Raw genomic sequence first — 11739 nt, forward strand, 5'->3', positions numbered from 1 at the left:
TGACCAGCACAAGTGAGAGGGAAGACCTCTGACTCGACCCTGTGAGCAGCCAATAGCTGGTCACCTATCGGGGGGCCTCACCCCATCCCACTGCATGTCGACATGGTGGTATTATACTGTGCACAACTCTGACACAGGTCACACTGGCTTTTGATCAGCAAACATTCACTGAAACATTCTTAAAATCATATCTATTTGTTTTACAAGCCTGTCAGAGAGACTGGAAACCAGTAAGGATTTAAGAGGAAGTCAACCACTTATGAGAAATCAAAGATCATTGTTAAAAGAGTCAATGCTAAATTGCCACATTCTAGAGCCACCTTCCGCAAACTGTGCTAAATCTGATTTAGGGAATGTCAGACCAGTTGTGGAAGATGGAGAAAAATGTTCAAAAAGAAGAATTGGAGTTGTTTAGATAAAAGTGACTTGTCTCTCTGTAGTTCAGATTAAAGTAAACTAATTAGTCCACTGTGGATTGGTCTATCAGTCCCATTGTCCTCAGCCAGTGCTTTGCTATTGATCCAGCCAGTCAAGTCAATCTAATCAATCAAGGTGACAAAACAGAAGTCTGCAGTGACTGGCTGCTGACTGACTTTCATAAGCCCTGAAAACTAACTAATTGTGTACTAACTAAGTTAAAATAGTTTGCAGTTTAAAACAGAAATTACTTGATTATAATAAGGATTTAGTTAGCAGGGAAACTATCAAACTCCTCTTACAATGTAAGCTTGTACAATATTCTAAACAAAATCTTAAAAAAAATAAATAAATAATGTGTATGACGCCGTTGTTTTATCATTCTTGACAAAATAACTTGTCTTTGCTGCCTGAGAATCACTGAGTGCAGCACAGGGATGTTAGAAAGCCTGTGGAATGGTGAGCTCCTATTGGCTGCTGCTCGCCTGTATAAGGAGCCGCAGTGGCAAATTCAATCAGATCAACTGCGAACATTCTCCAATAACCAGACACCGGGACGCTTGAGCACACTGGGACGATTTCTGGGTTGTGCTGCTTCTTGTTTTGTTTTATTTTTACATTTTCTGCAACAAACACTGGGCCATCATTAACATCATGAAGGAAAGGAGAAATACACAGCCGCTGGTGGTGAGATGTAAACTGGTTCTTGTGGGAGACGTTCAATGCGGAAAAACGGCGATGTTGCAAGTCCTGGCGAAGGATTGCTATCCAGAGGTATGTTCTAATGTGGCTCGTGTTAATGAATAATGAACTAAACGTGTATGCACATAAAACTTTTGTGTTTTTGTTGATAATCAGAGTGTTAAGTTATCTTAAAATGATTGAATGTGGCAGAAAAAAGCGATACGCATGTTGCAGTCAGTTTTCTTGCGCATTTCATAAAAAAATCGTCCTCTTGGTTTATTTAGTGTGCAATTACCGTAATACTTTTAGATGCATTACCCTTTTTTATCGCATGATCAATGGAAATGTATTCCCTACGCATTTATTTATTTATTTATTTCATGTCATATTGGCCTGTGTTGGATATCTTGCAGCTGCATTGATTCATGTGATTGATTGATCCGAAAGTCATTCAGATTGAGGGGAAATAACATCTTATTATAGGCTATAAGGCTTATTATTTAATTGACTCCTCAGTGCGTGTTTCGCAGTTGCACTAATTAGACAGATAGATTCCATTACCTGTAGCTGCCTGACTGACACCTCCCCACTAATGGCACCATGTTGCTAATTGCTCCCCAGACCTACGTGCCCACGGTATTTGAAAACTACACAGCCTGTCTGGAGCTGGAGGAGCAGCGAGTGGAGCTAAGTCTGTGGGACACTTCAGGTAACTGATCACCTTTTTTTCTGTATGTCCGGCCTATCCTGGCCTGCCATTCTCCCTGCAGCACTGAAGCAGAATATTAGACAATGCGCTGTAAATGTAATGAGTATCTATCTTAGCTCGAAGAGCTGCGTCTTAGAATTTCTTCCGAGATATTCTTCTTTTGGGAGCAAGATATGTCATGATCTTGTCCATAAAGGAGATAACATGCAAGTGGTGTTTAATTACATAAAGGCTTATGGGCATATCATACTCTTTGTTTTGTTTTCATCCATCGTTGATGCCAAAATGTGCACTTGTTGAACTGCAGCTTCTCCTTTATCTTTCAAATCTCTAAATTGCAACTGATTAAATTTCCTCTTATGTCACCTGATGTGTTTTCTTTGCACATGGCAGGATAAAATATTAACAGATCTACAAGTAAATTGCTGTGCCTAATATGTTTCACTGGAAACTAGACAGAGAGACGGATTATTCCGCTTCACTTGTTGTTATTGCTGATTTTGTGTGTCATATGTTCATTTACACTAAGCATAAAAAAGAGGGTCAGTGTGGATCTCCCCCAGGATCTGCTGTTTAGTGTGTTGACCTGGATACTATATGAACACAGGCATGCAGCACCTGTTTGATTCCCTTCATGCTCACTGCACAATGGTTTCTCCCTCCAGCCCACATCCCTCTCCATCCACACTCGTGCCGGATGTATCCACAGGGCAAAGTGGCTGAGCAAATTGGCTCATGCATTTGTGTGTTTTTGTTCTTACATGTGTGTGTACAACAACTGTACAGACCAACTTGTGTAAGACGATGCAGTACTGTGTTCTCGCTGTTTTTTTTACCCCACATTATCCAAAGGCAGCAACAGGAAAAAAGTGAGTGTAATTCCCTCCCCGACCAAATCCTGCTTTTTAATCCCAGACTGTGGACCTTTGGTCTGGCCAGCAGGAGTGGGCCTGGTGCCGGGGGATGATGCATCCTGTTGAGCAGGAAGATTTTCTGGAGCAGACAAACAGGAGGCAGCTCAGAAACTTTGGTGACCTGCATTCGCCTCCATATGCTGCTGCGGGTCACCCACTAGAACAGCATGATTCAGGGGATTAAGACTCTGAATAGGTCCACTGGGCCATCCCTTCTGACTGACCCAATGAATCCAACATGCTTTCCTCCCTCTTTCTTTACTTTCTTCTTCATCTTTTCATTTGTATATGCAGCTTTTCTGTTCCTATTTACACTTTTTTCCTGCCCATCTTGCATTGTTTCAACCCTTTTTTCGCTCTGTTGACCCCTTTCTTTGTCGTTTCCTCGTTATCCATGCACAATCCAAAATTGTTAGTTTCCGGCTAATTTGCATCACCAGGAACAATGGACATACCCAGTAATACAGTACACGTGCCTTAGAGACAGTTATAAATGAACAGATTAAATTGGCTACAAAAGGCATCACAGATGCTTTCATTCGTTATTTTTTATTTGCAACAGGCTTTAGGTTTGATTTAAAGACTGGATTTTCACTCTACTTTATGTTTCACTGAGAGGGTAACTTATATCACCCCCTCCTCGCCATCATTTGTTATGACTCTCATGTATCTCAGGCTCTTGGTGATGGACGACAGACAGAGCGGCTGTTTGTTGGTCATACCATACAATTTCTTCTTCTCACTGTAATTTGCTCTAATTGCGCAGAGTTGTGCCGCTGTGGCCCTACCACACTGAGAGGGTCTCCTCATTATCCGGACTCCTCTCATTGATTGGACTGACCTCATCACCAGCTCCACATGGCAGGCAGCTCCTTCTCCTAGCCCTGCCATGGATTTACAGACAAAAATCAATCCACCGCTTTTAATCAGCCTGGTCCGATCGGACATGCAAGCGGGAGAGAGATAGAGGGGAAGGTGAACACCGTACAGTGGCTGTAACTCTTCTTGTTATGGTGTTAGTGGGTAATTTATTTCAACTTGAATGGTCTTGCTGATAAAGCCTTTGAGTTTCAGAAGATACTGTATATACAATCATTTATTGTATGATTAATTAATGAGATTGATTTGTAATGAACCCAATATCCATTTAAGCTGATGAAACAATCTGTGTGATTGTAAAAGACAGGCATTGTTAATAGACAATAATCATGTTAATGGATAAAGCCATTACCATGTTTATTGTCTATTGAAAATGAAATGCTAGAATAGAAATGACTGATGCATACAGTATTATATAGTATTATTTATATATATATATATATATATATATATATATATATATATATATATATATATATTAGTCATTTCTATTGGCCTCTCAGCTTTCAGTCATTTTTAGGATTTAGTCTGTTTTAGGGCTGCAACAATTTTATTGGTATTTTTACATTATAAATTACTTAAATGATTAATCGATGCATCAAATCACTTCATTGACTCATCGTTTCTGCACCAGTTCAGTTTTTATTTAGAATAAAATAATAAAAATGCATTATTTTAGACTACTATTCCATGCAGATGAATTTTACAGGCTGGGTGAATTGATTGTTATTAGCATTAACATTTGAACTATACTAACAATATTCACCTCTGAGACTCTGACTTTGTGAAATATTACTAGCAAAATACACTTTTTTTATTCAGTGCATAGCAAGGCTTTACATTTTTTAAACCATCTGTTGTTTCAGTCAACTTCAAAATCCAGAGTGTGATGAGCTTTGACAGTGTCAAGTTACAAAGTAAAGCTTGTTAACAGCTTAGATGTGGCGATGCTCAGGAACAAAGAGACGTCCTCTCTCTCCCTGCAGGGGTCTCCGTCAGTGACTCTGACTGGCTCTGGCATGTGAAAGAGAACAACTATCTGACGCAATGTAGTGTGTTTTTTGGCCTGGCTGTGTAGTACGTAGTTATCAGCTGCAGCAGCACAGCTCCCAGTCGGCTGAGTGTGGGTGGAGGGGCCGGGCTACTCTCATCCCCAAATCTGTGAGTCATCCCATCACTGGATCATTAATCTGTCTGACCCCTGCATTCTCACTGTAGCAGAGGAGTGTACTAATGATAAAGAGAAGAGAAGGCTATGTTGCTCAAATGTTTTAGCACACATGCAAAAAAAATACATTCACAGTGTTACTCATGCACACACAGAAAAAGCAGATCCTCCCCTCCCCCACCTGTACACTCCAACACAAGGCCCTTCGTCTCGGCCTGTGAAGCCTACTTCTACCCTGGCCCAATTTCCACCTCAACACTTAGCTCTGGGCACTGCACCATCAAGATGGATGGAGTTGAGCTCAGCCACAGGAATTTGGATATGCTCTTTTCTTTTCCTTCCATTTCCCAGTTAGTCAGCCTCACTCTCCATGTTTCATGCCTCAGAAACTCTCCATCTGTTGTTGAGGCATGCTGTTGAGAAAAAGAAAGAAAGGTAAAATTTGGAGCATGCTTAGGCTTAGGCTCTGCATGTGTATTGATCTATCCAAGCCATTCTTTGGGTTGTTGCAATGGAGAGAAGGAGGCAAGAGAGGGAAAGAGACAGAGACTGGTACTCTGATATCAGACTGCAGGGGGTGAAGGATTAATGGCATAGGAGGGCTCTTTGTGATCTCCCTCAGTAGGCTACACTCCTGCTTTCCCTCCTCTCTTCGTCCTGGCTTTTTCTTGCCACAATAGAAACGGCTATTTCTTCCAGGATTAGAAACTGGGTCCTGGAGTGTCGGGAGAGTGCTGCCAAGGCTGCTACTGAACCCAAACAGCAAGCTGTGGAGCTTCAAATACTAATATTTACAATTTTATTATTATTATTACTTTATTACTTTTGAAGATAGGATAAATGTGCCTACTGAATCATGCAGCCTTTGTCCAAAATAAAAGATAAAATTGATTTCTGTGAAGATAAAAAAAGTGATTGAAGCATTTAGATCAGTGGTCATTTAATGCAGAATCACACCCAGGTTCTCGGCTATGTGGTACCCCTTTGAGAGAGATTGAGAAGATTTATATCTTGTGTGTATATATATATTTATATACAGAGCGCCCTGCCTCTGCACACACACACACACACACACACACACATAGGCACAGACTCATCCCAGTGGTGCAAAGTTCTGATTTTAATGTGTCAGTTTTCACAGTCAGCAACCCCAAAGTTGTCTCACAGATGAGCGTGGCTTTTCTACTCTAGCTCTAGGTGTTAGGGCAATAATGAAATTTGCATTCTTAAGGTGGCGATGTCTGTCCTCTTTGTAAAAATATAGTCACAGTAAATCCTTTACTTTAATCAGAATATTTCAGTTAATTTGCTACTTAAGAGTTAAACAAAGACATTTTTCTACCCAAAGGCATAAAAACAGAGTTTTCATACAAGCGTGTGCCTTTGTTCCTTTGCTGCGATGTTTACTTTCTTCAGGACATTGAGCCCTGAGGAATTTCATCGCAGCTTGTCATTATTCCACTCACAGCGCCCGGCAGCTGGCAAATTCAGTTTTACCCTTTGATAATGTGGAAAATCATTAAGTATTCATGAAACTGATCTGTATGCACACATCCATGTTGTGTGTGCTTTTTCATATGTTTTCTTCTAATGCATTGTTTTCATCGCTGTAAATCAATTAGGAAGGTTGTGTAATATCTAATGTGTGATTACACAGACTGTTTTTGTTATCTGTAGCTATAAGAGGAACACTGAATCCCTTTTGGGATTCACACGGAGCCTAAAGTAAACATGTTAATCCCGTTGAGCTGCTCCTCTTCTGTTTCATCTGATCACAGACCTCTGGCTGCTGCCAAATTTAAATAGTGAGTGTATTTGTCATAAGGTGTGGTGTTGCATTGTGTGTGTGTGTGTGTGTGTGTGTGTGTGTGTGTGTGTGTGTGTGTGTGTGTGTGTGTGTGTGTGTGTGTGTGTGTGTGTGTGTGTGTGTGTGTGTCTCGGATATACGTATATCTGTGGTCCCCAACTCTCTTGCAGAGCAGAGCAGTAGGTGGGTGGGCAGTTTGCGGTGTAAAATGATTGATTGGCAGTTAAGTCTTTATGGAGAGGTGGGAGGAATGCCTGATGTAGATGGTGGATTCCAAGGCTGTTGCTGTGGTAACAGAGGGACTGGAGGTATTGCGTGCCGAGCAGAGGATTTTTTTGGGGGGGTGGGTGGTTTACTTAAGGATTCTGAGCATGAGGGGGAGCGTCTGCCTGCCCCAAGCCCAAGCGTTCCACTTGCATAATCTACTGCAAGAGAAGATCAATGAGGATTTAGTGCTCGATTGTCATCTTCACTCCCTCTGAAATGCCAGCAGAGGATATAGGAGCAAGGAAAAGAGCCATTTCAGGGAGAGCAAAGTGAGGCTCAGCAGGAGAAGTGATGCCGATTGCACATAATCCCTGCAGCTGTATTCTCTCGTTATGTCTCTCTGTCCAACTCTGTCAGAGCAATTGATTCCTGAAACAATCTCCACTTAAAATAAATTCATAATTGGCTCAAATAATCGACTCATAAACATTTTACAAAGCAAATTTAGCCTACTCCCTTGTACCTTTGATATTAAAATACGCCTTTTAATGTGACAACAGAAAAGTATGTGCAGTGCCCTACAGATTTTCAGACCTCAAAGTTTAATATATATATATATATATATATATATATATATATATCTCAAAAGGCCCTTTTCCATCAAACATTCACAAACAAAAACATGTATGGAGGAGTTTTGAGATCTGCAAAGTATGGAACATACAAGTGTATTACCATTTCACCATGAAGATGAGGACCAATATTTCAAAATGGTGGCTGTGCAAGATTCCTCTGAAATGTCACAAATCAGCAATATTCAGCACGGTACTCATTGTGCTTCTAGTCATTATTAACAAAAGGGGCTTAACTGAAGTCAATAATGGCACATGAAACTACTTAAAATCAGAGATGCCTGCGTGTGTTTTCATTGTTTGTCTTTTATTCACATTAACAATTCTCTGTTTTCTGCCCTCTAAGGTTCTCCATACTATGATAATGTAAGGCCCCTGTGCTACAGTGACTCAGATGCAGTTTTGCTGTGTTTTGACATCAGCCGTCCTGACACTGTGGACAGCAGTCTGAAGAAGGTAAGCGCTTTAGTACTTCACTGTACAGTCATAGTTCTCTTTTGTACCCCATTTTCACATTGCAATTTCCTTAAAATATAGCCTATTTTCATTAAATATACTGTAGGACTGCGTACTATATATTTACAGGTTATTCTTTACTGTACACTTTGACCAAATGAATCCACTGAACTGACTGTCCTTCTGTGTCCACAGTGGAAAACTGAGATCCTGGACTTCTGTCCGAGCACACGGATCCTGCTCATTGGCTGTAAGACCGACCTGCGCACAGATGTCTGCACGCTGATGGAGCTGTCCAATCAGAAACAGACTCCTATCACCTATGAGCAGGTGAGAAAAAAGAAGTAACACATAGAGTTTGTCAGGAGTCAATGCTGGAATAAAACCAATAGCAAAAACATGTATGTAACAACACTTCAATAGTACACTAAACTTTTTTTGTTTGCTTTATTTTATGTCAGGGCTGTGCAGTATGGAAAAAATACATTTCACAATAATCAGCAGACATTTTAATATTGATATATAAAATACATCACACCTTGCATATCAGTACACTTCCACTGAAGCTGTTATTTCCAGCTGGCATTTTCAAGTTTTTTTTTTCAAGGATTTTCAAGAGTAATTTTGGTAATAGTACTTATATTTATTGCTTGAAAAACATTATGATTACAATGGAAGTTGTTAAACTATAATCATAAGTAATTCATATTTTGTCTTTTTTATTATGACAAAGGGGTCAAGAATAAAATGAGTCATCTATTGTCACCTAGAGTTGATGGCATGCTCCTTCATTTTTGATTTTACAGCCATTTTATGAGCTTGCAGGGGGCATTTCCTCCTGAACTCCACACTACATGGTGACCCTGGTGCAAATAGGAAATAATGAACATGTATTAAAGGACGTTTTGAGCAGCACGCTTCATCACTCATCACATGTATTGCAGGGTTCTGCTATGGCCAAGCAGCTGGGTGCAGAGGCCTACCTGGAGTGTTCAGCGTTTACCTCGGAGAAAAGCATCCACAGCGTGTTCCGCACGGCAGCGATGGCCTGCATCAACAAGCTGCAGCCTCTCCCAAAGCCCAGCCCCACCCGCCGCCTCTCCAAAAGACTTCTCCACCTGCCCAGCAAGTCTGATTTGCTTTCCTCCACCTTCAAGAAGGAGAAGGCCAAGAGTTGCTCGGTCATGTGAGTGGAGACCTCTTGGGTTACAGTCCTCACATGCAACTCCCAGCCCCTGCCTCTTTGGTCTCGGGGAAGGGGGGGTGGGCACGATGGTTTTATCAGGGCTTCCTGCTGAATCCTTCCCTCACCCCCCCAGAAACCAAACACCCCTCAGAAGAGGTGGACACTTCGCTGTCCACTTGCTCCTGAACCTTTTAGCGCACACACATCTTTTTCCACTACTGTTTATCTTGCTTTTGAACAAACAACATCAGTCAAGGTTTGATCATCAAGCTATCGTTTTTTCGCCTGTAAACAGTATGCAACTACAATGGTGTTACATCTGTCTGATTTTACTATCTCTAGGCACATGTTGATTTTGTCCAAATTGGAAATGTGCAACATGTGACGATTAATCTTGTGATGTAAAAGCCTCTCAGACAATTCAATTGGTATAAGTACAAAAACAGTTCTAGCATGAAACCGTCAGGAATTAGCAACATCCTGTACATCCCTCTTAGTAAGGTGTGTGAGGTGTGAAATAGCTTATCGCTGGTGTCCCTATTTAGGCCTTTGAAAGCACAGAGAGTAAAAGGAGTAGTGGGACAAACCACAGTGAAGAGCTATTACATATATAGAGCTGTTCTCGTTGTCTCATTGGTGATGAGAGCAGGGATAAGAGCTGTGAATGCAGGCTGCTGTGCAGACAGCAGTCTAGACTAATTCAACCTGCATGGATTGTTGATGCATGGTTGTGTAGCTCTGGACAGCGCTGCTCCACAGGTTTCAGTGGAGGAGCCTGAAGAGGCTCTGTTTGTACAAATCGACAAAAATGTGGACATGCAAAAAAATAAAGAGAAGTGTACTTGGGCTTCCAATGTCTCTCCTGTCACAGCTGGAGTCTATTTTAAAATACTATTTTGGTGATGGGACATGCACATTTTAATGGATGAGAAAAGATGCTTTTATATAAAAAGCATGACAGTTCGATGCCGAGCTGTCCAGTGTTATTTATTAAGCTGTGGCTGGTTATTGATGCCAGTCAAAGTGTTATGTGGCATATTTAAAAGCATAGAGATAATGCCTACCTAAGTCAGGCTGACTGCTAATGGAAAAAATCTGGTTGTTTCAAATATTCTTCAGAAAAGATTCGTAGCATCTCGTTCTTCACAGTTTTTCAACAATTCTCAAATGGTATGCAGTTTTGAAAAATGCCTTTCATATCATTTTCCCGGAAGTCATTGATATTTTTTGACTACTGTAATATGCCTGTGGATTTCTCTCATTTGCAACAATCCAATGTAGCACCCCCAACCTGACTCTACTCTTCCAAGGTGACTCTAGTTTTTGTGTTGTACACTCTTGTTATAATCTGCCTCCAATTAGCAGCACTTACTGTAGGTTACAATGACTATGAAGCAAAAATGACACCCTTTCTGAGCTTAAATCTTTGGCTTAATGGTTATGTGTGTGTGCAGCATTGATCTCTGTGCTTCTAACCATAAAGCAATAATGATTTAAGTGCTTGTCATGCAAGGTAACCTGTGCGGCAATAAAAATGCAGCTTTGTGATTACTGTCATGCTATAAGCGCTCCATGGACATCCTCTTTATGGAGTGAAACCATCTCTGCTGTACAAAGAGGCTGCTGATCTGTGTTTGGCCCTCCTCCTTTGTGTAAGTAGCCACTGGTATATAGAATAACCAATGACGATGTCCTGATATGAAATGGATCATGATCAAGAGGGAACAACGCTCTTCGACTTGGAGATGCTAGACTTTGGTGTCAATTTTACATAATCATAATAAGAAAGTATTGTGGCAGTAGGACTTAAATAAGCTGCTGTGTAAGTGGGTTGACTTTGCAGTATATGCTTTTAAAATTGGAAATCTACTTCAAAAGTTATACAATCATCTTGTAAAAAGGGCTAGTGTGTGGAAAAAAAGGAAATCCTGTGAGGAGAACAAGTAATTAAAATGCACAGGCTGGCCCTGTCCAAAGAATGCTATTTTTCCATTATTTGATTATTTGGTTGATGTGTATTTTCTTTTTTTCCTTTTTTGGTATTCAAACGCATGATGTGAGTCCCGGTGTTGTTTTGGAAATATCTCTCTGAGATGGTTGTAGCGTCTTTATGGAGCTGTGGACTGCCCCCGTTCATCGGAGGAACTTAAAGGGGTGAATTGCACAAAAGCTTCCAGTTCATGTTCACACACCAAATTCCTAAGCATTGCCTAGCAACAATTCAGCATATGAAACAGAGACCAGCTCTTGGGTTGGTTGTGTGGACAGAGAGGGTTGGCTCACAAGCTGACATCCCAACATCCATTATTACAGCGTCAGTTATGCATTTATTGCCAGGCTTGTTAAAAAAAAACAGAAAAAAACATTTATTGATATTTTTTAGGGAGCTGATGCCAGGTCTTCTGATGATGGGATAGATGGGTGGCTCACAGACCATGGCAGTTACAGTAATATGCAGCCTTTGTGTTGTAGTCAGTGTGTGGTACAATGGTGCAGTCAAACTCCTAAGCATGTCCTATTAAAGTTGTATGATTGTACATATGTCTCTTGTTTTATAATCATTGTAAGACATCTTCAAAGATATCTCATGAAAATATTGTTGTTGATGTGAATATTTATTTGGTAGCTATTTTTGCCTTTTTTATTGACATGTTTGTTTAATTTGTTTAAAATCTATTTT

At 40.6% G+C, this 11739-nt stretch overlaps 1 protein-coding gene across 1 annotated transcript; it reads left to right on the forward strand.

Moving 5' to 3' along the window:
- The first annotated feature begins 917 nt into the window (after window positions 1-917).
- On the forward strand, window positions 918-9872 carry rnd1b (Rho family GTPase 1b). Its single transcript, XM_031284129.2, has 5 exons — window positions 918-1191; window positions 1723-1810; window positions 7764-7873; window positions 8069-8203; window positions 8818-9872. Exons 1-5 carry the CDS (start codon window positions 1072-1074, stop codon window positions 9061-9063), a joined length of 699 nt encoding a protein of 232 aa, XP_031139989.1. The 5' UTR covers window positions 918-1071; the 3' UTR covers window positions 9064-9872.
- Window positions 9873-11739: the final 1867 nt, after the last annotated feature.

The sequence above is a fragment of the Sander lucioperca genome, chromosome 12 (genome assembly GCF_008315115.2).
Source record: "Sander lucioperca isolate FBNREF2018 chromosome 12, SLUC_FBN_1.2, whole genome shotgun sequence".
Classification (NCBI taxonomy): domain Eukaryota; kingdom Metazoa; phylum Chordata; class Actinopteri; order Perciformes; family Percidae; genus Sander; species Sander lucioperca.

Coding starts and splice junctions, on each gene's coding strand:
- rnd1b (XM_031284129.2), top strand. CDS start 1,072: ATGAAGGAAAGGAGAAATACACAGCCGCTGGTGGTGAGATGTAAACTG. Junction 7,874..8,068: donor TGGACAGCAGTCTGAAGAAG/GTAAGCGCTTTA, acceptor CTGTGTCCACAG/TGGAAAACTGAGATCCTGGA. Junction 8,204..8,817: donor CTCCTATCACCTATGAGCAG/GTGAGAAAAAAG, acceptor CATGTATTGCAG/GGTTCTGCTATGGCCAAGCA.